Below are 27730 nucleotides of genomic sequence, written 5' to 3' on the forward strand. Positions count from 1 at the left end.
CAACCTGATGGCCCCTGCCATCTGACCAGTACTATACTAAACACAGTATAAAGGATAGAATGATTAAAGTAAATTTCTTGTCTGTTTTACAATAGCAATCAATGTCACATATACAAGTAAAATTATACTGAAAATAGTTAAAACATGATTGCTACAGAATGTCAACAACAAACCATTAGAAATTCAAGCTGAATTCAAAAGATTGTCCATCTTTTCCCCAAAGAGCAGCTGTGTCCTTCCGTCACAGTTCTTTCACAGTTGATGAAACCAAAACCAAAGCCATCACTGTGGCCTTTTCATCAGTCCTGACTCAAGTCGTCTCCATGTGTTAGAGGACAGAACTGCCCACGGGGGTTGCTTGGCTACCACCTTTCCAGGCGGCTCTGAGTGAATGTGAACTACCACCATTTGTCTACCCAGGAATCCTCTTTTTTGTTAGCTGAACTTTAAATTCCTTCATTTGTTTAATGTCTGTAAACTCCCTGAAGAGTCCACACTTTTCTCATCACTGCATTTCCAAGGCTAACCGAGCACAGTGCCCACAGAGCACGGGTGACGTCGGCTGCGGGGCTGAGCTGCCAGCTCAAGGGCAGAAACTCTCTGACGGTTTGAATCCACCATCAGCTTCTTGAGAGAAAGACACTCTCTTGCTGTGTGATTTACAGCCTCCAAAACCCCACTAGAGGGTCAGTTGCCTCTTCCAACTGGACAGAAAGGAGTCTGAGTCTGAGCACAGTGCTCAACATAGAAGGGATCGTGGTGTACAATGAGTGACTCAGTGAATGAAAGGACAGATGAATGAGTGGGCACGGCCTCAAACAAGGAAGAAGGGACAAGGAAGATGCCCGTGAGAGCTCCAGTCTGAGAGACAAGGGGAGGCCAGTGCCTTTTGTAAAAGGATCTAGGAATGGGTGCTGCTTCCACAGTTGGTCACAATTCAGTTTTGTCAGTTTAAATCAACATGGAAATGAGTTCTCAGCCTAGAGACAGAAAGAAATCATGGCGAGGAGACAGAAGGGAAGGGGCAGGGATAGGACTTACGTAGCTCAGCCCGCCGAGTGCCTTTTCTTCACTACCAAGAACCCCTTTCATTATTTTCCTCACCTGCACTGATGCCATGTTGTCAAAATGTTCATTTGTCAAACAGTGCTAAGAAGTAATCTGTCTTCTCATTTTTCAAAATTCATTAAGGCCATCTGTAATGCTCCAATTGGCCTTCTTATTGGTATGTGATAATGAAGTTGAGATAATTCCAGTTGAAAGCAAAGAAACATGATATGTTATTATGCATTGCAGCTGGATCTCTGACTGCCAGGAAGCATCTGAGAAAGGCTACATGTCCTGGGCCTGGCACGGGTCCCACTGCAACGCGGCCTCAGTATCTGTCTTTCTCCTTGCTGGGCTACCAAGCACCCTAACGTGGGAACCTAGAATCTGACTGCTCCACACTCACGTTTCTGGAATTGTCATGGAAGGAGCATAGAAAGAGACAGAGAGCCAGCACGCGTGGACTCGTCATTGTATACAGTGGGCTGGGGAGAAAAAACCCACCCAGGGATGCTCTTGGTGATTTATAAAATTTCCCTGCAAGAGATATTATGAACATTTTCTCATTCTTTCCTTATTTCTCTTGATAGCTGATCAACTGTTTAGGACTCTAAATCCCACTTTAGTTTTTTTTCTTTTAAAAAAATTGTGATTTAAATAAGAGTTTATAAAGTGTATTGGTTTTTCATTGAATTATTCATACACATTTTGTTTCATGACATGAATTCCACAGTGTGATTGCATTTTCCCCACTTCATCTCCCTAATTTTCATTTCCATTAGTTCTTTCTGCCTTACTCCTTCCTGCCTTTTATGTTTTATCATTGGTGCAAATATTATTTTTAAATTTTTTTTAATTTATTTTTTATTGGTTTGTATACAGCAGGTCATTGACATTGTACTTCATTCATGAACATTGCACTTTATACAATCTTTCATTTCCATTTTGTGTTTCAATCATTTATTACATTATGTTCTATATCATTAAATACTGTAGACCTGTGGCTATTATTACCTTGTATTTTCTAGTCTCCACTGAATCTTGTCTATTCCTTCACCACTACCCCATTTACCCACTAATCTTTGCTAGCCTAGTGATTGCCGCACTTTCTCTTTCCTTCAACCCCTTTCCTCATTTTCTTTCCCCTTTTAGACATTCATATACATTTTACTAGTTATCCTTCTCTATTGTTACAATAATAGTGTTAGTGCTACTCAACAGCACTTAATAACACCACCACCACCACCAACAGCATAGAGAGAAAGAGAGCGCAGTTGGCCCAGTGGACAGAAAGCTATGCTCCCAAGCCAAACAAAGGTGGGTAACTCTAATCCGTGGCCCTCAGGCCTGCCTTTAATTGTTTTTGGTAAATCATTCTAGGTTGTGTAACCCTGGTGTGTCCACTTGCTGTACAGAGGTAACTTGTGGTTGCTCTGAAACCGAACACTATGACACTGATGAGTCAAACACGAGAATGTTTACTCACGGTGAACAATGTTTGGTGAAGCTCCCTGATTAAAACAAGCTTGGAGGCAGGAGTGGCATCCACTTCCACAATAGCTTGCCTCTGGAAACCCTATGAACCTGGAGAAAGGACAAAAGTTATACAGGAGATATCCAGGACTTTCGTTCATAGGGTTGCTATGAGTCGCCTGTGACTTGATGGCACTTAACAACAACAACAACAACAACAACAACAACAACAGTCTTATGTAGTTTGTGTCCTTATGAGACTGAGTTAGTTCATTCAGCATAAATGTCCACCAACAAATGAATAGATTAAAAAATTACAGTGCATTCACATAGTGGAATACCATGCAGCAGTAAGGAACACTGATTTTGTAAAATACTATTTAACATAGGAGACTCGAGAGAGCAATATGCTGAATGAACTAACTCCGATACTACTTTTGACCTTAAATGGTTGTTTATTCTAAGGAGTGAGTGGCTCCCCCGTGTTATTGTTCCCCTCATAGACCTTATTATGTTTGGCTGAAATTTGGGCCACGATGTGAGCTATTATTTCAGAGTTGAAGAATAAACACCATATTCTCGGGGGTCCAACAGTCTCTATCTGGCCAATAAATATATTTTTTTATGGCTTTGAGTTTTGTTCCACATTTTCTTCCACCATATCAGGATCTTCTGATGTAATACCGTTCCAAGTAGTCAGTAATGGTAGTCAGGTATCATCTACTTCTGGCCCCAGGATTGTGGAAGTTGACATTTATGTGATCCCTTAACAATTGTTTCTATACATCTTTGATTTTCTTTCCTCTTATTTGTCCTGGATAAGGAAAAATCAGTAGTTGTACCCTACCTGCATAGCTCTTTGCAAATTTTTTATAGCCCTAGACACAACTCATCAAACTAAGATAATAAACATTGTCTTTGTGGATTACATTATTCCAGTTGACCTTGAAGTCACTAAAGACTAGGGCCTCAAGGTCTTAGATCCAGGAACGAGTCTTGACTTTAAAGTGAAAACGTTAGCCCTATGCTCCATGGTAGTAAACAAATAATCATGGGCTGGTAATCCTTTCATACTGGAAGAATTTGAGACTTTATCACAATGGGGTTAGAATCCAAAGAAGATTCAATTTCTTGGTGCCCAAATGTTGGACAAGAAGCATGATGATAAGTAGAAAACTTGACCATGGGTATTGTTCTGCCTCCATGGATCTAATACAGACTGAAAACCTCAAACTCGAATCCACAGCCATTGAGTTGAGTGTACATCAAATCTTCATTGGGTTTCTGAGGATTCATAATGAGAGGAGACTAGTCATCTTTCTCCTGTGGAGTCCCTGGGTATATTCAAACTGCTGGAGAAGTGGTCTTTGCTTAATAGCAAAGCCTGCTGTAGACTCCTCCACCAGAGCTTCCCAAGTAGTGAAGAATTGGCACAATACACAGTTCAGGCTCCCACTACTTGTGGTCAAAGCAAGACACTGCAGGGATTCTACAAACGGTTATAACATAGATCCCACCTTCAGGATCCTTGAGCTGAGGATGACAAGACTTTGTCTCAAATACTTCAGATGTGCTATCAGAGGAGTCAATCCCTGGAGAAGGACGCCATGCTTGGTAAAATAAAAGATTAGTGGAAGACCGTTGATGAGCTGGATTAACACAGTGTCTTCAACAACAAGTTCAACTATATCAACAACTGTAAAGACAGTGCGGAGCAGGCAGTGTTTCTCTCTGTTGTCCACAGGGTCACCAGGAGTCACAATCACCTGGATAGCACCTAACAATGCCCTTCAGGACTTCTAGATTAAATAATAATGGTAGATGAGAAGCTTGATGAGCTGTTTCCAGTAAAACAACCCTTTAACTAGTGAAATTTAGTTTTTCAAAAACAGCCATTTAAAGACCCTGGAAATTGTTTTGAGGGCATTTCATTCAAATTGCTCTGTGAGCATGCCCAAAGAGTTACCAGGGAGGGACTAAAATGCTGCTTCCTAGCAGAACGCAGGGCAGAAATGAGAAACTATGAATGGTGAAAGCACTCTCCTAGCCCCACATGCAGCTGGTGAAAAGTGTGAAAATTGAGGCAGCCAAGAGATTGGGGCAAGTGTATCAGAGACAGTGAGACTGGCTCAGGATAGGGCAAGCTTCAGAGCTGTCGTATATGGGGTCATTATGAGTTGCAGTTGACTTGATGGCACATAACAACAGCAACAACAACAACACTGGAGCTTGTATAGAGTCCTGGTGGTTTGGGGGTTATGAATTCAGCTGCTGGCTGGAAGGTGACTGAAACCCCTCAGTCACTCTGAAGAAGAAAGTTGTGAGAGTTTGTGGTACTTTACCACCGTAGCCCTGGAAATGAGCATAGGGTATCAACACACCCTTTTACCATTAAGTGATTTGTGTAAATCCAGTAGTAAATTCTAGGAAGTCAACCTAAAGAGTAAAACAAGAGAAAATAATGTGAGTGGGAACATCAAAGACTTTACACAATAAATATCTCTCAAATGCTGGTTCAGCTAATAAACAAATAAACAAATGACAAAATAACCACAATATCAAGTCCCAGAAAGGGAGAACCAGCATCTAAAGTTACTGCAATGTGTTAATTAAATTTTCTAATTATCAATAAAAATTTATGAAACATGCAAAGAGACTGGAGAGTGTGATCCATTCATAAGAAGCAAGCACCAGAAACTATCTTTGAATAGGCCCGATTTTTTTACTTAGTAGACAAAGATTGCAAATTAGCTATTATAAATATAGGGAGCCCTGGAGGCCTAGTGAATAAGGAGTTGGCACTGCCAATCTAAAGCTTGAATCCATCAGCTGCTGCAAAGGAGGAAGATGGACAACTTCCTTTCATGTGCTTTAGAGCCTCTAGAACCCTATTGGAGAGTCAGCTACAAGACCTAACCTTAGCAGTTTCTTGTCACTTTTAATCATTGAATTGTAGGTGATAAATAGTTGTACATTGCTTAAATGCATTGTTTCTTGAGTGGAGAGAGGGAGCAGGGACAAAATGTACACAAATTAAGCTTAATGAAAGAAAAAAAATATTGTTTCTTACATTATATGATTACTAACAAGTTTCGTCTCACATACCTCAGGCATGTTACTAGGAGAGACTATTCCTTGGAGAAGGACATCATGCTTGGAAAAGCAGAGGGTTGGCAAAGAAGAGGAAGACTTTCAACCAGGTGGATTGACACAGGGACTGCTACAATGGGCTGTGTGTCAGGAAGTGTGAGGATGGCTCAGGACAGGACTGGGTTCAGATCTATTGTTCTTAGGTTTGCTATGGGTAGTACTCAACTTGATGGCACCTAACAAAAAATTGCTTTGTAAAATATTTTTACATTATACTACAACATTATTTATTTGTAGCAACTGAGCACAGACTTTTTTTTTTTCCATTTTGGCTTTTTCCGAAAGTGTAATTGCTTTGTGATTCTTCCCGCCCTCCTTTTTAATTATTATTAATTTTAATGAAAATTTACAGAGACTTTGGATTTCCATTCATTCATTGTTGCACTTTTCTTCCTGGGCTCCCCTCCCTCCCAGTACGCTCTTCTCTTTGAAAAGTAAAAGAAAAAAATTCTTTCATTGTTTTACAATCCCTCCCCCCAGGTCCACTCCACTATGCAGCCTTCACTCTGGACTCCTGTCATGACAAAAATACCTCATCACATATCCCTTTTAAACAGTTTTCTCCCACATCTGTTTTAATGTAATATACATTATTTATCCCATCTTTCTCAGTATCTCCCCAACTCTAATGTCAGTCTTGTTTTACCACAGTGGCAGTATACAGTTTTTGTCCTTTTGTGACTGAGATATTTAACTCAGCATAATGTCCTCCAGGGTCACCCATTCTGAATAATATTGCTTGAGTTTCTTGTTTTTCAAGGCAGCATAATATTCCATTGTGTGAATATACCACAGCTTCTCTATCCATTCATTTGTAAATGGGCACTTAGGTTGTTTCCAAATCTTTGCTATTATGAACAAAGCCACCATAAACATGGGTGTGCTTATATCTGCTTGGGTGGCAGTTATGATCTCTTTGGGGTAAATTCCCAGCAGTGGAATTGCTGGGTCAAATAGTATCTGTATTTGCAACTTTTTGAGAAAGCGCCATACTGCCTTCCACAGTGGTGACACCATTTTACACTTCCACTAGCAGTGAATAAGTGTTCCAGTTTCTCCACAACCTCGCCAGCATTTGTTGCTTGCTGTTCTGTTAAATTTTGCTATTCTTACTGGGGTGAGATGATATCTCATAGTTGTTTTGATTTAAATCTCTCTTAGAGCTAAGCATTATGAACATGTCTTCATGTGTTTATTTGCCATCTGAATGTTTTTTTTTGTGAAGTGTCTGTTCATATCCTGTGCCCATTTTTCAACTGGGTTGTTTACCTTTACCTTGCTGTGGTGCTCAAGTATTTTATAAATTCTAGATATAAGTCCCTTATCTGACATGTCATTACCAAATACATTTCCCAGTCTGTGGCTTCCCTTTTTACCCTGTTGGAGAAATTTTTGGATGTGTATAGGGATTTGATTCTTGGAAAGTCCCATTCATCTATTTTATCTTCTCCTGGTTGTAGACTTTTCAGGATGCTTGGAAGACTGTTTATGTTGTGGATTATGACTTCTAGAGTTCTTCCAAGATTTTCTTTAATGAAGTTTATAGTCTTTGGTTTTAGTGTTAGGTCCATGATCCACCTAGAGTTGGTTTTTGTGTATGGAGTGAGGTGTGGATCTTGCTTGAGTCTTCTGCAAATAGTTTTATAATTTTGCCAACACTGTTTATTAAAAAGGCTGTTGTTTCCCCACTTAACTGATTTCACCTCCTCGTCAAAAATTAGTTGACCATAGGTACATGGGCTGATTTCTGGATTCTCAATTCTATTCCATTGATCTATGTGTCTGTCATTGTACCAGTACCACACTGTTTTAACCACCAGGGAGTGAGATACTTCCTACCTTTTTCACTTGTTATGCATCAGAGAGTTGGACAATGACTAAGGAGTTCTATAGAAGGAGAATTGATGCCTTTGAGCTGTGGTGCTGGAGAAGAGTATTGAGGGTACCATGAACTGCTAGGAAACAAACAGATTTATCCTGGAGAGGGTTAAACCAGGCTGCTCCTTGGAGGCAAGGATTCTGAGTCTCCGTCTAACATACTTTGGACATGTTGTAAGGAGGGACAGGTCCTTGGAAAGGGACATCATGCTTGGTAGGGTGGAGGGACGGCGCAGGAGAGGAAGGCCCTCTATGAGGTGGATTGATTCAGTGACTGGAGTAATCGGGATGGGTGTGTTGGAGAAAGTGTGATTGGCACAGGATAGAGCAGAGTTTAGGGCTGTTGTACATAGGGTTGCTATGAGTCACAAGCAACTCGACGGCACATAACAACAACAAGGAAAAGCACAGACTTTAAAAAAATTTTTCTTTCACTACTACTCCATTCTCAAGAAAGTTTCTGATTCAGGTTAACAAATACTAATATAATACTGTAGCTAAAACCACAATAGGAGAGACTACAGAAAATTTGACAAAATCAATATCTAAAACACTGACAACAACAAAAAAACAAGAGCGAGTCTTCTAGCATCTGCAGATGAAACCACAAGATTCAAAGTGTCATTGCCTTTTGGGAATATTGACAGCTCTGACTATACTGCGGTAAGAAATTCAAAACATAAATTTGCACAGAGTTTAAGCTTTGTAGATATATTGGTACTTGTAAACTGGGTTTACATTAAATGTTTTTATGACCCTTAGATGCCTCACTACCACCATTGACCACTCTCAAAGGGATCACAGCAGAAGACCCTAGATAGCCGGGGAAATGCGGGACAAAGCTCGAAACCATGAAGAAGGTCCAACAGAGACCGTGGGATCCCCAAGATTATGGCCCGAAGATAACGATCAAACCTGGAGCAAATGTGGCTCGACTTACAGCCAAACAACAGAAAAGAATACAAAGCAATCAATAACACCAAAGAGTCTTTCCCTCCTCAGAAAAGCCCAGCATGTGTCTGAGGATAAAATCCAGAAGGCAGGGAGGAGTATGAGAGGATGAATGGAAATGAGAATTACAGGGAGGAAGCACAAGTGTAAACACATAGTGGGATTATAATTAATGTAAACAACAAAAATGTGTGTGAATAGTTGAATGGAAAATCAATTTGCTTTGTAAACTTTCACTTAAACTCACAATTAAAAAAAATTTTTTTTAGAAGGATATTTTTACACAAAGCCATCTGCTGGAACATAGCACACAAATTGTATGGACAGTCATTTGGGTGTCGCCCCCGCTCCTGACAGTGTCATTGAACACGGTCCACGCCTCCCAGTGATGCCGCTGCGCTGCTGGTGGCCCAGCCATCCCGGCTCCGCCTGTCCTGTGACCCTTCCTCTGACCAGCCTCGCTTTCCCAGAGCCCAGAGGCCTTACAATCCTGGGTCAAGTTGTAAGGAAGGAAACTGTGGAGTTTAGAGCTGGGAGGTGGCTCTCTGCATTGGTAAATTCTTTGCAGATTAGTAACTGTATTCCCTTGCTGGTTCATTGTCGGTGAGTTGGGAAAGTTTTCCTTTTCCCCTTCCAGTGAGATCATGCCATTATTCTACACATCCCTCCAATGGCTGCCCTCCCTTCCTCAGAAACCAATCGTGTTGAACACTTTCCAGGTCAGACTGGTGCTTAGTCATCTGAACACGAGCCCCCTTCCTCTTCCCTTAATCTTTCCCAGGCTGAATTTTACCTTTGAAACAATAGGAAATGACAAGCTCTATTTTTCTTGTCTTGAAAAGGCTTGGTGCGTGGAGTCACGCGTTTGGAACAGAGAAAGTATGGAGGGTACCACGTACCCCCAATCGGAAGTGACAGGCTTTCCTCCCTTTGTTTGGCGGCGTCCCTGCAGCCTGAACTCCTGATATGGTGGGAGGTTTGCTTAAGAGCAGGAAGGAGGCATTTTCACCTCACAGTAAATTCTCAGTCTGAGAGCAGTGTAATCAGCCAGTGACCAGTCTCCAAGCAAAGATCAAGAGCCTTTCAGAAAAAGGCTTTAGTAGATGTCATTTGTCAGGCACTGGGCACACATTAATTGCATCTTAAAGTGCTCGTGTGAATCAATCATTGTAATGGCTTTCTAAGAGTGCCAATTTAAATTTCTCCAACACACTTAAGGTGTAATTTGATAGCTTTCAAGATGTTAAGATTAACTGGCTAGTGATCAGAAATTTTAAAGTCCGGAGCAGGTACTATTCCAGGAGTCAGAGGTCAAGGTTTGAAGGTTTGAAGCCATAATCAGGTCATGACTGGCTGTGGGTGGGCTGCAGCTGAGCTTCCCCACCCATTATCAGTTCTGAATATTAGGTTTTTGTCTCTGAAAGATGGAGAGAGGCCACTCAACACAGGAAATGGCATCTATACAGCCAGGCACAGTGGCCTTGCTCTGCACTGTGGAGTATGTATGTACCCACCGCCTGACGTCCTCCACCTTCTGCCTTGTTTTCTGCACCCACTTCCTCCTGCTCTCTCACTTGCCTTTCCTGGGTCCCACTCTCAGGCTTTGCTGGGCTTTGCTGCCACCCATCGCTCCACCTCAGATCCCGCACCTTCACTCACCTTTGCAGACCCATCCATGCCTGGAGGATCGTGTCCGCTGCCTTATCCAACTCCCTTTCAGCCTGTCAGGTGGAATTATCATCTCTATCCTCATAGGAACAAATATCAAATCAACTCGATGGCACATAACAACAACAACACAATCCTCGTAGGGCTCTTGGCTTGGCCATCTCCAACTATTGTCTTCTTGTTGTTGATTGCCTTCAAGTCGGGCACGACTCATAGCGACCCTATGAACAAAAGGCCTGAAGCCCCTCTACAACTATCAACATTTATCAAAGTTCATAGAGAAGTGAATGACATTCTGCTTCCAATCTTGTCATAGAATGTTATTGGTTGAGTCACCTGCGATGCATAACAAACCTATGCACAGCAGCTCTGAACCCTTCCCTGTCCTGAGCCAGCTGAAACCCTCAGTAGATAAAGGAAAGAGCCTTTGCTGAATCTACTCAAGAAATGCACAGAAGTCAGAGAAAGGCTGGAGGAGAAGAGAAGACACTGTCCTTGGTGGACTCAGCTGCTCTGCCTGGGGTAGTGGGGGTGGGGGTGGGGGAAGGAAGGTCTCTAACGAGAGATGGTCTGCCGAGGTTTCTCTGGACTGTTTTGAGGATGCTGACTGTCTTCAGAGTCAGGAGGAAGGATGCCCAGCCCTTCAAGGCAGCCATACTCTTACTGTTTTTGTTGTTATATGTCAGAACAGACTCATAGCTGACCCACCAGTGGATTTTCAGAGGTAGTTAATCTCATGAGAAGAGATTGCCCATCCTTCGCCCACAGAGGAGCTGATGGATTCGAACCATATGGTTTTAGGATCACAGTGCAGGTTCTTACCACTAGGCCACTAGAGCTCCCGTATACTCTTTTTAGGAGTCCAAAAGGTTCCAAATCAAACCAGCTGCTGTGGAGTGGCCATGTGTATGTCAGAGCAGAACTGCACTCCATAGGGGTTTCAAAGGCTGGTGTCTGGAAAGTAGATTACCAGGCATTTCTTCCAAGGTGCCTTCAGGTAGACTAGAACCACCAACCTTTTGATTAGTAGCAGGTGTATTGCAATTTACATCACGCCAGGAGTTGTCTCGAAAGATGAAGGGAAATGAAGAGCAGCAGCAGACCCCACAGAAGGGATGGTGGTGGCACTTGCCAGGACCAGAGATCAGGCTGTGTGCTGTAGACTGAAAGAAGGCCAGTGGGGGAGATTGAGGCTGTTTACCAAGGGAGGTTCCAACCCAGAAGGCATCTGAAATTCAACCCCTTTCAAGGCCATGGTTCTGCGGTGGATGGTGGACGAGAGCCCACAAAGGCAGATAGACGAGATCCCGCGAAGGTTAGGCTGCAGTAGCAGGGTGGGCTGCACATCGAGGCTGGGAGGGTGGAGGCTGCAGAGCTTGGAGACAAGGGGCGTGTGGGGCAGGAACACACCAAGGAAGATGAGCACAGGTGGGATCAGTGTAGCCTCGGGTTCCACATCACTGTACCTGATCACAGCCTTCAGTGGAGCCCCGTGCAATCCAGCCTCCCCCCTACCTCAGCTGCAATTATCACAATGCTTTGTCAGGCAAGCTCTGCTCTGACTTGAAGTTCTAACCCAGCACCATACTCTAGAGCCTTGGACCATGTGGCTTGAGCACTCTAGTGAGGCTGGAGAACAGATTTTTTATTTTTATTGTTATAAATGCACGTACAACATGCCTTTTGCCATTTTACCATTCTTTATCGTACAACTCGGGGTCATTTGTTACACCTACCATATTGTTCAGCCATCACCCTTATCCATTTCCAAACGTGCCAACCTTTAACAGCAGCTCAGTGTCCAGTAAGCAACAAATTCCCCCCTTCCTCACCCTCCTCTCTGCCCTGGTCATGACTGAGACACTTTTGTATCTCTTTTACCTATCCTAGATATTTCATGGAAGTGACATTCTCTAGTATTTGTCCTTTTGTGTCTGGTTTATTTCATTCAGCAAAAGTGTATACAAAGATCATTCACACTGTAACATGTATCAAGACTTCATTTCTTGTTATGGTTAAGTAACTCCATCCTCTGTGCTTGTATCATATGTTTACCTATTCATATGTGAAACATTCTTCTAGGTTGTATAGTCCTGGTGTGTCCACTTGCCATACAGCAGTAACTTGTGGTCGCTGTGAAGCTGAACACTGTGACACTGACGATATGTGATAGTGGTTACCCACAGTGAACGGTGTTTGGTGGGGCTCCCTGCTTAAAACAAGCTTGAAAGCAGGAGTGGCATCCACTTCCCTAATAGCTTGCTTCCAGAAACCCTATGAATCTGGAAAAAGAATGACAGTCACGCAGGTGGCTAAGACTTTTGTTCATAGGGTCACTATGAGTTGCCAACAACTCGTCAGCACATAACAACAACAACATTCATATGTTAGTGTACAATTGAGTTGATTCCACAGTGGCTAACGAATGAATAGAGTTGCAGTGAGCATTGGTGAACAAGTAACCTGTCCTCAGGAACTGACTTTTAAGTTTTATTAACCATTAATAGCTTTAGGGAACTCTGGTGGCCTAGTGTGTAAAGAATTGCCCTGCCATCCCTAGGGCAGGCAGTTTAAATCCACCAGGTGATCTGTGGGAGAAAGATGAGCAATCTCTATCCATCAGATTTACAGCCAATTCGCAAGAGGGTCAACTGTGAGCCGATGCCGACTCAACGGCACATAACAACAATGCCATTAATTACTTTAAATGGCACACGGGGCCAGTGGCTACTGTATCGGGCAGCACGTCCCCAGCATGCCAAAGTCTGTGACGAGACATGGCCTCGTTCATTCTCCAAGGAGCCTAATGCTTGCTCGCTGCACCCAGCCCAGAGGAGGCACCTGTGGATTTGAAATTCCCATTTCAAAGTGAACACAATGGTCTCTGATTATTAGCTGGCTTCCTGAATTCTCTTTTATGTGGTTGATCCTTATCATAGCCCCCCCCCATCCCTTTAGCTGTAGGCCACTGGGAGGTTCCAACCCAGAAGGCATTTAATCTAAAATTTCATTTCCAAGGCTACAGTCCAAACTTGGGGTGGAGTACAGCCAACTCAGCCCTGCTAGGCTGGCTTACAATGGACTTCTCATCCTATGACCATGGTTCCAGGTTTACAACTATCCCAGCCAAAGTCAGGCCTGACCTTGGGAGTCCTTGTGTGGGAGGCGACACAATGGACTTGGCTGCCGAACCCACGGAAGTTCAGTCCTTGACACTTTCCTCTGGGCTCTACACCCCACGATACTGCTCCTCCACAAACTCTGCTCTGCAGCAAGGTCACAGGGGGCTGCCTAATTCTCACCTCAGTCCTCATTCTTCCTACACATTCGAATCCTGTAAAACCCAAACCAAATCCATTGCCTCTGAGCCCAGGACCCTCTAGGACAGAGTAGAACTGCTTGAAGCATTTCCAAGGCTGTGACCTTTTGAGAAGTTGACTTCTTCCACAGTGTGCTTTTGTGAATGGAAACTTTTTGGTCAGCAGACAGGCTTAGCCACTGCATCACCAAGACTCCTTAAAATGCCATGTAAATGCTACAACCATGGGCACATGGCCTATTGAATGCTGCTGTGAGGGAGGAAGCAATACTTAATGATAAAATTAAGTTTACTGCTATTCTTACAGGTACAGTGCAGTCACTCCCAACAAAACTCCCAGCTAAATCATTTGCTGTCTAGTTGAGTCCACCTCTGGAAACCCTGTGTACACAGAGTCAAAACTATTCCCTAGGTTTTCAAAGCTATGACTTAAGGAAACAGAGATCCAGGTCTATCTCCTGATACATCCTTGGGTGGGTTTGAACCACCAGCCTTTTGGTTAGTTTATTAGTGCTTAATCATTTGTGCTACCCAAATACACTTCAACAACCTGACTTACTCATTACCCTTGAGTTGGAAACAACTCATAGCTGCCCCTCTAGCAGGTTTTCAGAGGCTGTAAAGCACCCAGGAGAAGATTGGTCATTTTTCTCCCACAAAGTGGCTGGTGGATTTGAACTGGGACTTTGGGTTGATAGCACGACTCCTTACCCATTAGGCCGTCAGAGCTCCCTGCAACAACATTATTGTTATTAGGTGTCTTTGAGTTGAATATGACTCATAGCGACCCTATCAACAACAGATCTGAACCCTGTCCTATCTTGAACCATCCTCACAATCTCTAACACACTTAAGCCCATTACTACAATCACTGTTGAGGGTCTTCTTCTCCTTTACTATCCCTCCACCTTCCCAAGCATGATGCCCTTCTCCAAGGAATAGCCTCTCCTAGCAACATGCTCAAAGTCTGCAAGACAAAGTTTCACCATCTTTGCCTCTATGGAGCACTCTAGCTTCACCTTCTCCAAGACATACGTTTGTATTTTGGCAGTCCATGGGATATTCAGTACTCATCTCTAACACCACAGTATAAAGGTCTCAATTCTTCTGTCATCCGTATTTATTGTTCAGCTCGTAGATGTATAGCAAATGATCCAAAGGACCATGGTCTGAATCAGGCGCATCTTAGTCTTCAAACTAATATCATTGCTCCTCAGTAACTTGGAGAGGTCCCTTACTGCAGACTTTACCAGGGCAATACATCTTCTGGTCTCCTGAGTGCTAGTACAAAGTGTATTGATTATGTTTCCAAGTAAGAAAAAGTCGTTCAACAATATTAGGAAGGTACTATTAGCATGTCGATTTCACAAGTACTGAGGCACAGATGAATAATCCTAAAACCATGGATAGTTAAGTCATTAGCTGGGAGATTGGTGATAAATACAGTGTGAGAGAGAACTAGAACCCAGGGTCATGTCTACAGGCTTGCTGATGTCAGCATTTTGGGGTGGAGGCAGAGTATGGAGTGAGTGCTTCAGGGCAGTGGTGCCTTTTAGAAGGTCTTGCTAGACAAAGTGAAGGCCTCTGGGAGCAGTGTCCAGACCTAGGACATGGAGGAGATTGCTGGGCTGGCCATGACAGGAAGGACTCAGGGTCAGGAATGTTACAGAAGAGACTCAGGATCACAGAAGGGACTCAGGATCAGGCTTCGGTTCTTACTATGAATTGAATCGAGCCACTCTTCCTCTCCCCCAAAATACGTTTGATAACCCTAATCCTCAGACCTGTGGATATAATGTTTAGAAACAACAAAGGGAAACTTATTACAATTTGAATGAAAGTTGGTGGAGCAGATTGTATTGCACTCAACCAACCCTACACATTTGGTTTTGTGACATTGATTACAATTCCACATTGTCTCCTTACTCTCCCACCATGTCTCTGTGGTTCTTGTTTCCTCTCATCCCTCCGTCCTTCCTACATTCCGAAGTTTACGCTTGGATACACGCTGCCCTTTTGGATGTAATCTAACACTCATTTTTCATCTTTACTTTTTCATTCTAGGGCTGCTATAACAGAAATGTCACAAATGGGTGGTGTTAGCAAAAATTTTATCACAATTTAGGAGGCTGCAAGTCAGAATTCAAGGCACTGGTTCTAGGGGAAGGTGTTCTCTGTCCACTGGCTCTGGGTCAGGTTGTTGGCCTGGCCCTGCTTCTGTTCCATGATGATCTCCACATAGGTGGATGGCGGCTCTTTTCCCCACCTCAGCTGTATGGCCACTCTGGCTTCTGTAATCTGCTCTTTCATGTTTCAAGAGACAGACTGAAGGCACACTCTAATGCTGTCTCATGAACATAGCAGAGAACTTCTGTTCCCCAATGGGATCTGATCACAAATATAGAAATATAGGGGTTAGGCTTTACAACACATAGTTGGGGGGACATTTTTCAACCTCTAACGGTCTCTTTTCTTCTGTGGCAGCTGGACAACTCCTTCAGACACTAAGTTTGGTTTTCTTTGGTTATAAGGAACATTTTTGGATGTATGTGACATAGTAAAATGTAAAGGGTTGGGTGTACACGCATGTGTGTGTGTGTATGGCCATGAGGACTTGCTAACTGGGTAAATACAGTCCTGGTCTCTCTGCTGGTAAAGATATGGGATAGGGAGAAAGGGGTGTTATACATTAAACTGTGTCCCTCAAATATATTATTTGGAATCCTAACTCCCTATGCTTATGGATGAAGTTCCATTTGGGAACAGAGTTTATTTGCTATGTTAACAAAGCCATGTTATATAGAGTGTGCCCTAAATCTAATCACTTCTGAGTTACAGAAAAAGATTAGCCACAGATATACATGCACACATGGGGAATAGGTGCCCCAGGAAGCCTGTGAAAGTCATGGAACCAAGGTATGCCTGGGGCGACCTACAAGGAAGGAATCAACATAGGCGAGACCCTAATATTGACTCCTAACTTCCAGAACTGTGGAATCAAAAACTTCTGTTCTCATAAGCCACCCACTTCTGGTACTGCTGTACCAGGAGACTAAGGCAGTTCCCCAGGTAGCCTGGAGGATAAACTGGTTTCCAGAGACCCCTGGGGAAAGGAAAGGGAGATTACAATGGAAATGGAACTGATTCTTTTGTGGGTACCCTTTTCCAAAGCGTCATTAAGTGTTAGGTGTGGGCCCGGTTCCTCCCAGACACCACTAGATAGTGGGGTGACTCCCTGACGTTCTGAGGGTCTGCCTCCCACTGGTGGTGAAAGTGACAGCTTGCTAGCAGTCACTTGCTGACAGGGACTGACACATCCCCCAGCTCACATCCACTGTCTTCCATCAGTTTCTTAAGACCAAGATTCTTGTCTGAGTGACTCATTGAAGGCATGCTTTTAGGAGAAGCCCTGTGAGAAAGTGATGGGCTGGGTGATTCTCTGGAGAAGGGGTCAGCTGTGGACCATTCACAGTCACCCCTCAGGGCAGCTGTCACAGGGCTCCCCAGAGACCGTTTGGATCCTGGGAATGTGCTGCTTCTTCCTGAGGGGATGGCAGATGGCATGCCACCTATAAAGTACCAGCATTTCTCCTCTGAATAGACTCGAGGGCTTGTAAGAGAACTGAACTCTGCAGCAGGCCGCCTACATCTTGAAAGTCAGCATTTGCAGCGAGTGACTAGTGTAGTGACATGCACAAATCTCCCACCGAGGGGTGGCCTGTTTGAACAGAACTTCCGGGCCCCCGTGGTGTGGATATGCACAAAGCCCATGTGCGCCCCACACTGCCCGGCCTCCACTCACTTGGGAACTTCCTCCAGCCACAGAGCTCCGTCAGTGCTCCTTCATCCAAATCTGGTTTGCTCATTTTCCCTCCTGGGCTTTGTGCCCATCCAAACACATTCTCAGCAGGACCCCACAGGCTCCTTTCATTCTTCTCTGGGGCCCAGAAAATGCAAATATACAACTCACTGCATTTGCAAAGGCCCGGGACTGACCCTCACAGTGGGCTTTAAGGCCTTGGCAGGCCTGGCTTCCAGATGTCCCTATGGGGGTGGTGTGTGTGTGTGTGTGTGTGTGTGTGTGTGTGTGTGCGCGCGCGCGCACAGGCAAGGGGAAAGTGACGTGAAATTCAACAAGCTCTTTGCTGGCTCAGGTCAACAGGGGAACAGCTCGTTTGTGAACTGCTGAATGAAACCTTCAGCCCCGAGATGTCAGCCACCAGGTTGCCGGCCTTTCTATTCATAGCCCTGGAGGCAAGGCTGCTTGAGATTAGAAATTAGGACAATGGAAGACTGCCCTGGAGTTGGGGTGATATCAAAGTTCCCCATTGACTTCAAGTAAATGTAAGGCTGAGGATTCTCTTAGATGAGAACCAAATCCTCATGAAGATGTTAGACATGGAACTACACGTTCCTGTGGTTCTCTGCTGTGAGCTAGAACTCATTTATCCACACTGATGGCTTTAAAGTGTGTCACCCATGACCCCATGACCTCTCGTCCTCTCTACATTATGTGTGGAAGGATGTGGTCTCTGCCTGCTACCCCATCTGTTCACAGTGCATCCCTTCCTGACTCACCTTGTTGCCCACCCCTCCCATCTGTCACTGACTCGTGCAGGGGAGGGTCACTGTGAAAGGGCAGAGGCAAGGCGAGGGGATGCCAACCCTGATGCACCTCATTCTCCCCTTCTCTCCACTGAGCTGGAACCCCAGCCTTTCTGCCAGTGGCCACCATTCTCTATCTGCTTCACCGTTGGTAAACTGCCCCAGACAGCTCGCCAATTCGACAGCTGGACCAGTTGGTAAGAGATTACCACAGTCCACACTCTCTGTACTCTGCTTCCTGAAGGCAGGTACCTCACACGTGTGACCTGAGAGTCTAAATGAGAAACTCCCACGTAATAACTAATTGTGGCATGTCTGGGTCCGCTCCAACGCTTTCTTGGATTTGGGACCAATACTTAATCTGTCAGGTTTTAGCTTCCTCATTCACAATGTGGAATTCACATGCGCCTGTTTGCATGAGTGATTGATGATTAAACAAGATAAGGCAGGAAGAGAGAGGGTTCATTCAGAATAGGCATATGACAGGATCATTTTTATTCATCAAGTCACATTCCCCTCATAGTGACCTCATGTTTATCAAAACAGAGCTGTGCCCGCAGCCCCCAGGGTTTTTTAAATTTTATTTATTTATTTTATTTTATTTTTTTTGTAGCACATTACCTGGCTTTTCTTCCAAGACACTGCCAGGTGTATTTGAACCTACAATCTTTCCTTTAATGCCAAGAGCATTAATTCTTTGCATCACTCAGGGACTCCTCTCTAAGTCCCATTGGGGCAAAAAAGAAAAAAATATATTTTCTTACCCTCTACCCTTGATGAGATGGATTGACCCAGTGACTGGGGTAACGGGGATAGGTGTGTCAGAGACAATAAGTTTGGCTGAGGATAGAGCAGGGTTCAGAGCTGTTGTACATAGGGTCGCTATTAATCACCAATGACTCAATGGCACATAGCAAAAACAACCACAATAACAACAACTCTATTCCACAACTAAACGCCTTTTGTTCAAAGGGTGTGTTTCCCCAAGAACCCTCTCATTAGTTCTTCCATTGGGAGGCTCAATCTCCCTAATCTTCTTTGTTTCACCTCCTCATCAGCTTCATATGGAAAAAGCATTTATATTAAGTATTTGTTAACTAACCTCACTTTATCCTTGTCTGTGGGGATGCTGGTAAACTGGTTAGTTGCTTGCTGGTTTGAACTCTAAACTAGGAGCTGGCAATTTTTCCTTTTTCTGTCAAGAACCAGACAGTAAATATTTTAGGTTTTATTGACCATACAAATAATTTGTGGATCATATGCATCCTGTCAGCTGTTCTTACAGAGTTCTGGAGCTAAGAATAGCTTTTAATTTACATTTAGAAATGATGAATATAAAAAAGGAGAGGAGAGAGAAGTACAGAAGAAGGAGAATGGAGGAAAAGAAAAAGGAGTAAATGAAGGATAAGAAAATGAATTGTGACATGTGAAAGTGAAATGAAATCATGCTTCAGTGTTGATAGTTTTATTGGAACACAGCCATTTCTATTTGCTTATATGTTCTGTGTGGTTGTTTCCACTGTACAGAGACAGAGTTGAATAACTGTGAAAGAGACCAGGTGGTCCAAAAAGTCTAAAATGTTTGCCACCTGATTCTTTACTGAAAAAGTTTGCTGACTTTCATCAGCATTGAACACGTAGTTTATGAGTTTCTGTTTGGAATGCATCTGGAGTGAGAATCAGTCTATTTCCCATTAGAGACTTTCCATTTACTCATATTTAAAATGGGGATAATAGTAAGAAGTTGTGCTGCAATTCTGGAGGCACAGGGTTCAAATCCACTGCTCCACGGGAGAAGGTTGGGCAATCTCCTTTCATGTGATTTACTGTCTCTAAAAAACACACTGAAGGGTCAGCTACGAGTTGGTTCCAAACCCACAGCAAATAACAAGTACTTTCTCCTGAAGTTGTGAAAATTAAATGGCTTAATATTTGAAAATCAGCTAGAACAGTACCTAGCATTTTTATGTGCTCAATAAATAAGAACTCCAGTTATGTTAATGAATAGACATAAATGTAAATAAATACAGAAAACAAAGACTTCCTCCCTCCTAATTTATTTTGGAATGCGCTGTAAACAGTTTGAAATGTCCATTTTAATACCTCTCTGGCTTCACCTGTCTTGGATGACACGACAAATTCTCCTTCATAGAAGGTACAGAACTGGAGGGGCATTCCGGATCCTTCCCTCTTCAGAAAGTGTGGCTGCATCCAGATGCATCTGGTTTTCAGTAGAACTGGCTCATGTTTCTTGGGAGCGAGGTGTCCAAACCACTGTTCATCCAAATTTCCTGAATGATCTGCTCTCTGCGCTCAATCCTTTCTGCGAGCTCGGCAGCTTCTATGGAACTGTAGGCAGGATAGGAAGTCCTACAAATCCCTGAGAGCTCTCCTGGAAAATCAGAGTCTGAGGAGCCCTCCTCTTCCTCCTCGTCCTCGCTGTTCTCCTCAACCTTGTCACCTCCCGCCATCAGGTGCTCCCTCCCCAGCTGCAGCTCCCGGAAGTCCTTGGTGCAGGACACTCTGATGACCAAGGCACACAAGGTGAGGACCAGGCCAATGCAGACGCTGGACACAAACAGCAGGGCGGCTCTCTCGGGGTGCGCTGTGGGGAGAGAAGACAAGTCAGGACATGTGAGGAGCTGAGCCTTCTCCAGCTCTAAGTTCCACCGGCACAGATGGCCACCATGGCAGGGGGCTACTTACGAAGGCCAGTGCTGTACAGTAGGAGATCAGCTACCTGACTGGTCACATAGTCCTTTCGATTAAAAAAACCCAACCTTTTTTTTTAGAATATAAAGCCAATACATGTATGTATATGAGAGGTTACAGCAGAGAGAGTCGAGACTCAGATCCCCAGAGTTCAAACTGGCCACTCACTGGCTCCATGTTTTTCAACAAATCTCTCAATCTGTTTGTGTCTCAGTTTCCTCATCTGTAAACAAGAGATAACAAAACTTTCTTCATAGTTATTGTGATGAAGTGAGCTAATTCATGAAAGAACACCCCCTGATACAGTAAATGTTCATTCAAGTAGTAGCAATCATTAGTGAAGACTGTGGAGGATTAATTTATGTATGAAGTATATATGTAAGTGTGAGTGCTAATATCCCAAGTGGCATCAGAGCTTAGTTTCTTTCCTTTTTAAAAGATTGTTGTTGTGTTGTTGTATACCAAAGAGTCAGAAACAACCCATAGCTGTCCCTCTAGCGGATTTTCTAACAGTTAAGGATTGCCCATCCTTCTCCCACGGAACAGCTGGTGGCCTCGAATTGTGTGCCTTTGGAATTGCGGTGCAGCTTCTTGCCTCTAGGCCACCAGAGCTCCCTCTTAAAGATTAGAAAAGAAATACACACAAAAGTTCTAGTCATTTTTTCTGCATGTTAAACTGTACACTTACTTTTCACCTATCAACTATCTCATTATCCCACATTTTGCATTTATGATGATAGTAGAAATCTACCATCTATTTTTCCCCCCACAACTACATACAACTGGTAGCAGTGAAAGTCAAGATAAGGGAAGAGTAATGCTGACTATAAAGCTGAGGTTATTGGTTAACTTGGGTGGGCCATGATTCTGAGTAGCTTATAAATTCTATATAATGATGTAAGTTATGTAATATAATGCTTTATATAATGATAGAGCCATTTTTTCATTTTTAAATAATGATTTATATGGATTTCTGCATAAAAAAAAAATCCTTAACCAAGTGCGTGGTTCAAATCCACCAGATTCTCTGCTGGAGAAGGAAGGGCAATCTCCTCCTGTGCCAGTCTGATGGTACACAACAAGAAAAAACCAAAAACTAAACCAAGTCAGTAAGTGCAGAATGGATATATAATAATAATAGAAATAAAAATAACATTAATATAATTATGTGCATTGGTCTTACTTTTTACATATATCTAATCCTATATAGTGTTCTGGGATTCCCATGCCTCTCAATGTGAGCCATAATTTGTTATGTGTGAAACACACAGCCAAGTGCCTTTGCATAGTCAATAAAACACAACTAGACATAGTCTCTGCTTTCAGTCAGGAGCCATCTGGCATAGCCTCTTCTAAATCCAGCTTGAACATCTGATAATTCCCTGTCTACGTATTTTTCTAAACCTGTTCTTGAGAAACCTTTACCTAGACCATTAGGCGGTGGTACAAACAGAGCAAGACAATACTGTGTGGTTTAAAATTAGGAAATACACTTTAACCTGCATGCTGAGGAAATTTTTCGAGAAACTAGACTCTATGAAGAAAAAATGTGGCATGAGGATTGAAGAAAGACTTATCAATAATCTTCATTATGTGGATGACACAAGCTTGCTTGCTGAAAGTGAGGAAGGCTTGAATCATTTGCTGCAGAAGGTCAAACACTGCTGCGTTCAATATGGATTGCATTTCAATGTTAAGAAAACTAAAATCCTCACCACTGGACTGATAGGCAACATCATGATGGACAGAGAGAGGACTCAGACTGTCAACAACTTCATTTTACTTGGATCCACAACAAATACTCTTGGTACCAACAGTCAAGAGATCAGGAGCGTTTTGCACTGGGAAAGTCTGTAGTCAGGGACCTCTCCAAACTATTGAGGAGTAATGATGTCAGTTTGAAGACTAAGGTGCACGTAATTCAGGCTATGGTCTTTTCAGTCACTTGCTATGCATCTGAGAGCTGGACAATGAATAAGGATGACAGAAGAATTGATGCCTTTGAGCTGTGGTGTTAGAGAAGAGTGCTGAAGAACCCATGAATTGCCAAAAGAACAGACAGATATGTTTTGGAGAATGTGCAGCCAGCCTGCTCCTTGGGGGTAAAGATGATAAAACTTCATCTCACATACTTTGGACATGCCGTTAGGAGAAGTTATTCCTTGGAGAAGGACATTATGTATGGGAAGGTGGACGGTTGGCTAAAGAGAGGGAGATTCTCAACCATAGTGACTGAGGCAATGGGCTGGAATGTGTCAGAGATTGTAAGGATGACATGAGAAAGGACAATGTTCAAAATGATTGTTCATAGGGTTGCTATGAGTTGTACCTGACTCAACAACAACAACAACACAATCTTGTGTAGAAAGGATTATTACCATTATTGCTATTCTTGTTTAACAGTGGTGTATTCTTGGGGATTTTGCACCTACACTCTAGGAAACAGCATCCAGTTGCTTCTTCGTAAAATAATTCCAGAAACGGCAAACCTCTGCAAATGGTCAGATATTTCAGGACTGATGATCTATATTGTCATCCCTGCGGCAATTACTCAACTATATCTTTATAGTATAAAAGCAATCATGGGCATAATGGCCATGGCTATACACCCATAAAACTTTATTTATAAAAGTAGGAGTAAGCTGGATTTGGTCCATGGATCATAGTGAGCTGACCTCTGATACAGGCTAAGGCTGAAGGACAGAAGGGGCACTGCTGACATCGTTAGCAGAACCAGGGCTGGAACCTGCACCGTGAGGGGCATGAACTTGATACTAGTACATCTGCACCTCCTGGGTCCTCCAGGCACAGTGCCTCCCCCATTTTATCATGGTTAAAAAATAATGATGTTTATCTCTGCTGCCTCTGTTCCTCTCTAGAGTACTGTCTAGAGTTTAAAACCTTGAGAGTTGTTAAGTTTCTTGTACTGCCAAGGGATCCAACCTCTATGATCTGATGGGAGAAAACTAAGTGGGACACCTTATCTTCTTGAAATGTAAAACTTCTCTCAGCTTCCTTCAATTTCAATTCAAGTCATCTGTGGAGTCACTGGACTCAAACATATTTTCTTTGTTGCAATCACTCATCCTAGTACATTTTCATGGCTGTCTTTAAAAGAAAGAAGCCTGAATACAAAATTTTGGCTGGCAGAGTGAGAGAGGGCAGTAACAGATTATATGAGTACTATTTATAATCTTATTGATACAAATACATTTCCCCCCCCCAGAGTCCAATTATTTTGAAGACTTGATCAAATAGAGATATATATCCATTGAGAGGAGTCCTTCTGTGTTTTGCTGCTAACTGAAAAGCTGATTCACCTGGAGCATCTCAGAAGAAAGGTCTGAGTCTCTATTGTATTGCTGTTACGTGTCTAGTCCCCTGTGACTCACAGTGACCCCCTATGCACATTAGCTCTGAAGCCTGCCCTGTCCTTAGCCATACTCACAGACTCCCAACATATCTAACCCATTGCTTCAATCCTTCTCATCTGGGGTCTTCCTCTCCTGTGCTGTCCCTCAACCCTTCCAAACAAGATGTTCTCCAAGGACTGGTCCCTCATGGCCACATGCCCAATGTATTTGAGATAGAGCTTCAAAATCCTAGCCTCCAAGAAAATTTGGCTTCACCATTTCAAAGACAGATTTATTTGTTCTCTTGTTGGTCTAAGGTATGTTCAATACTCTCTTCCAGCACCACAACTCAAAGGCATCAATTCTTCTTCTGTTATCCTTAGTCATCGTCCAGCTCTCTGATGCAGAACAAGTGATTGTGAAGACCATGGCCTTAGTCACTAGACTGACATCATTACTCTTTAGCACTTTGGAGAGTTCCTTGACAGCAGACTTCTCTTATACAATTTGTCTTTTGATTTACTGACTGTTGGTGTCAAGAGTGTTGGTTGTAGAAATTTCATATGACCTAACTATATTTGGAATATACCCCAAGAAAATGAGAAATGAGGCACAAACAGAAACTTGTATACCAATGTTCATAGCAGTATTATTCACCATTGTAAGAATATAGAAACAGCCCAAATGTACAACAACAAATAAATGGATTAAAAAATTATGGTTAACATGATGGAATACCAGGAGTAATGATTTTATAAATTACTATCTAAATTAGGAAGGACTGGTGAGTATTATGCTAAGTGAACTAACTCAGTCCCATAAGGGAAATACTGTATAAGACCATTATTGTAGAGATAGAAAGATAACTAGTAAAACTTGTATGAGTACCTAAGGGGGGAAAGGGAAGTAGGGTGGGGGGGTGAGAATCATGGAGTTGCACAGGTTGATGGGGGGTTGGGGGTATCTGGTGTGAGGGGCAATGTATACAGGCTTTGTGGGTAATCCAGTGTAAACTAAAAACAAAAAAAAATTGCAAGAAACTAAAAAAAAACAACCCAACAATAAAACAAAACAAAAAGACTGATTGTGGAACTGAACAAGCTGAAATTTTTAACCATCTCAGGCTCTCCTCCATCCATCATGATGCTGCCAATTGGCTAAGTGGTGAGAATCTTTTTCTTCTTGATGTTGAGCTTCAATCCATATTGAAGGCGGCAGTCCTTGACCTTTTGCAGCAACTGCTTCTAGTACTCCTCAGTTTCGGTAAGCAAGGCTGTGTCATTTGTGTAACATAGGCTGTTGATAAGTCTTCCTCCAATCCTGACGTCACATTCCTCCTCATAAAGTCCAGCCTCCCAGATGATCTGTTCTGCACATAGAATGAAAAGGTATGGAGACAGGACACATCTCTGATGCACTTCCTTCCTGATTTTGAACCATGCAGTGTTTCCTTGCTCTGTTCTTAAGACTGCTTCCTGGTCTGAGTATAGGTTTCACATGAGCACAATCAAGTGTTCTGGGATTCCCATTCTTCTCAAGGTTAGCCACAATTTGTTGTGATCTACAGTCAAATACTTTTGCATAGTCAATGAAACACAGATAGACATTTCTCTGGTACTCTTTGCTTTCAGCCAAGATCATGTCTCTAGTTCCATCACCTTCTTCTTCTTTTTTATTTTTTTAGGGTTTCCATTCATTCATTATTGCACACTTTTCTCCCTGTCCCCCCACCCAAGAATTTGCTCTTCTCTTTGAAAAGTAAAAGAAAAATTCCTCCATTGTTATACAATCCCTCCCCCCAGGTCCACTCCACTGTGCAGCCTTCATTCTGAACTCCTGTCATGACAATAATACCTAATCATATATCCCTTTTAAACAGTTCTCTCCCTCATCTGTTTCAATTAAGTATACATGATTTAGCCCATCTTTCCACAGCCCCTTCTAAACCCAGTTTGTATTTCTGGTAGTTTTCTGTCAATATACTGTTCCAATCCTTTTTTTTTTTATAATCTTCAGCAGGATATTGCTTGTGTAAGATATTACTGATATTGTTTGATAATTTCCACACTGCTGGGTCACCCACCCCTTTTTGGGATAGAGATAAATATGGATCTCTGACAGTCAGTCTACCAGGAAACTGTCCTCCACATTTCTTGGCACAATCTGGTGAGCATGTCTGTAGCAGCATCTATTTGTTGAAATATATCAATTGGAATTCTATCAACTCCTGAAACCTTGTATTTTGTCATTTCCTTCAGAGCAGCTTGAAATTCCTCTTTTCATCACCATTGCCTCTTGATCATACATTATTTCATGAAATTCTTCTGGGTTAACTAATTCTTTTTGGTACAGTGACTGTATACTCCTTCCATCTTTTTTTATCATATTTTTTGGGGATGAGAATAAACATGAATCTCTTTTTTTAATTGTAATTTTAACAAAGGTTTACAGAAACCTTGGATGTCCTTTCATTCATTGTTGCACAGTTTCCCCCCCACCCCAGTCTACTTTTCTATGCACCTCTTATTCTGAACTGTTGTCAAGCAAATAATGCCTAACCAATGCTTCCTGGGTCATTCCATATTCTGCCCGCAGCATCCTTAAGTATTGCAACTTTAGACTTCAATTTGCTCTTCAATTACTTCCTCTTAAGAAATGCCAAGCAAGTTCATCCTTTTTGATTTTCTGACTCCAGCTCTTTACACATCTTATTTTAATACTTTGTCTTCCTGCGCTGCCTTTGAAATCTTCTGTTCAGCTCCTTATCTTCTTGATTTCTTAAAAATCAGACAGATGCTCTGACACACATGTGGTTAACCTGAGTTATAGCTGGCTTACCCTGTGTGAGAAAGAGAAAGGCTATCTTCACTTCCAGAAGTGGAAATAAGGTATTTATTTGGAGACACCAGTACTTGAGAATGGCTCTCTGGTAGTGCAATGGTTAAAGTACTTCATTGCTAACCAAAAGGTCAGTGGCTTAGACCCACCAGTAACTCTACAGGAGAAAAGATCTGATGATCTACTACCTTAAAGATTACAACTTAACAAACCCTAGGAATGTTAGGCACGTGGTTCAAATCTGTCCGCTGTGCAGTGGAAGAAGGACTGGCAATCCCCTCCCGTGTGATAGTGGCCTTTGAAAACTTGCTGGAGGGTCAGCTATGGGTCGATTGTAACTCAATGGTACACAACAACAAACCCTACAAGGCAGTTCTACTCTGTCACATATGGGCAGGGTGAGTTGGAATCTTCCAACAATAGGTACTCAAACAACAGTATTTGGAACAAAGTAATTAAACAATAGTGCACATCAGGACTCTAAGACCTGAACCTTTAATCAAAGGGTTAGATATTTTCTCCTTCTCCTTCTCCAAGTGCAGGGGAGCTCGAAGCATCTTCTCTCATACCTTCTTTTTCTTTGAATCTTCTTCCTCTCCCTTCCTCTACATTTTTCAGTCATTATTCCCTCCAATTCTTCAAATCTTAATAGCTCTTCATTATGGCTTTTCAGTACATCGAAAATTTTAACTCTTCTTGTGTTTGTAGCTGCCCTCAAGTTGACTATGACTCATAA

The 27730-nt window shown here is 42.7% G+C and overlaps 1 protein-coding gene across 1 annotated transcript in view; it reads right to left on the reverse strand.

Annotated features, from left to right (window-relative positions):
• Window positions 1-20319: 20319 nt before the first annotated feature.
• Window positions 20320-27730, reverse strand: part of EVA1C (eva-1 homolog C (C. elegans)) — a 132219-nt gene continuing 124808 nt past the window's right edge. Inside the window, exon 8 of the mRNA XM_006886799.1 lies at window positions 20320-20696. Within this exon, the coding sequence (XP_006886861.1) occupies window positions 20320-20696 (377 nt within the window). The remainder of the gene's footprint in view (window positions 20697-27730) is intronic.

Source organism: Elephantulus edwardii, unplaced genomic scaffold (assembly GCF_000299155.1).
Source record: "Elephantulus edwardii isolate Elephantulus edwardi_28Jun2011 unplaced genomic scaffold, EleEdw1.0 scaffold00051, whole genome shotgun sequence".
Classification (NCBI taxonomy): Eukaryota; Metazoa; Chordata; class Mammalia; order Macroscelidea; family Macroscelididae; genus Elephantulus; species Elephantulus edwardii.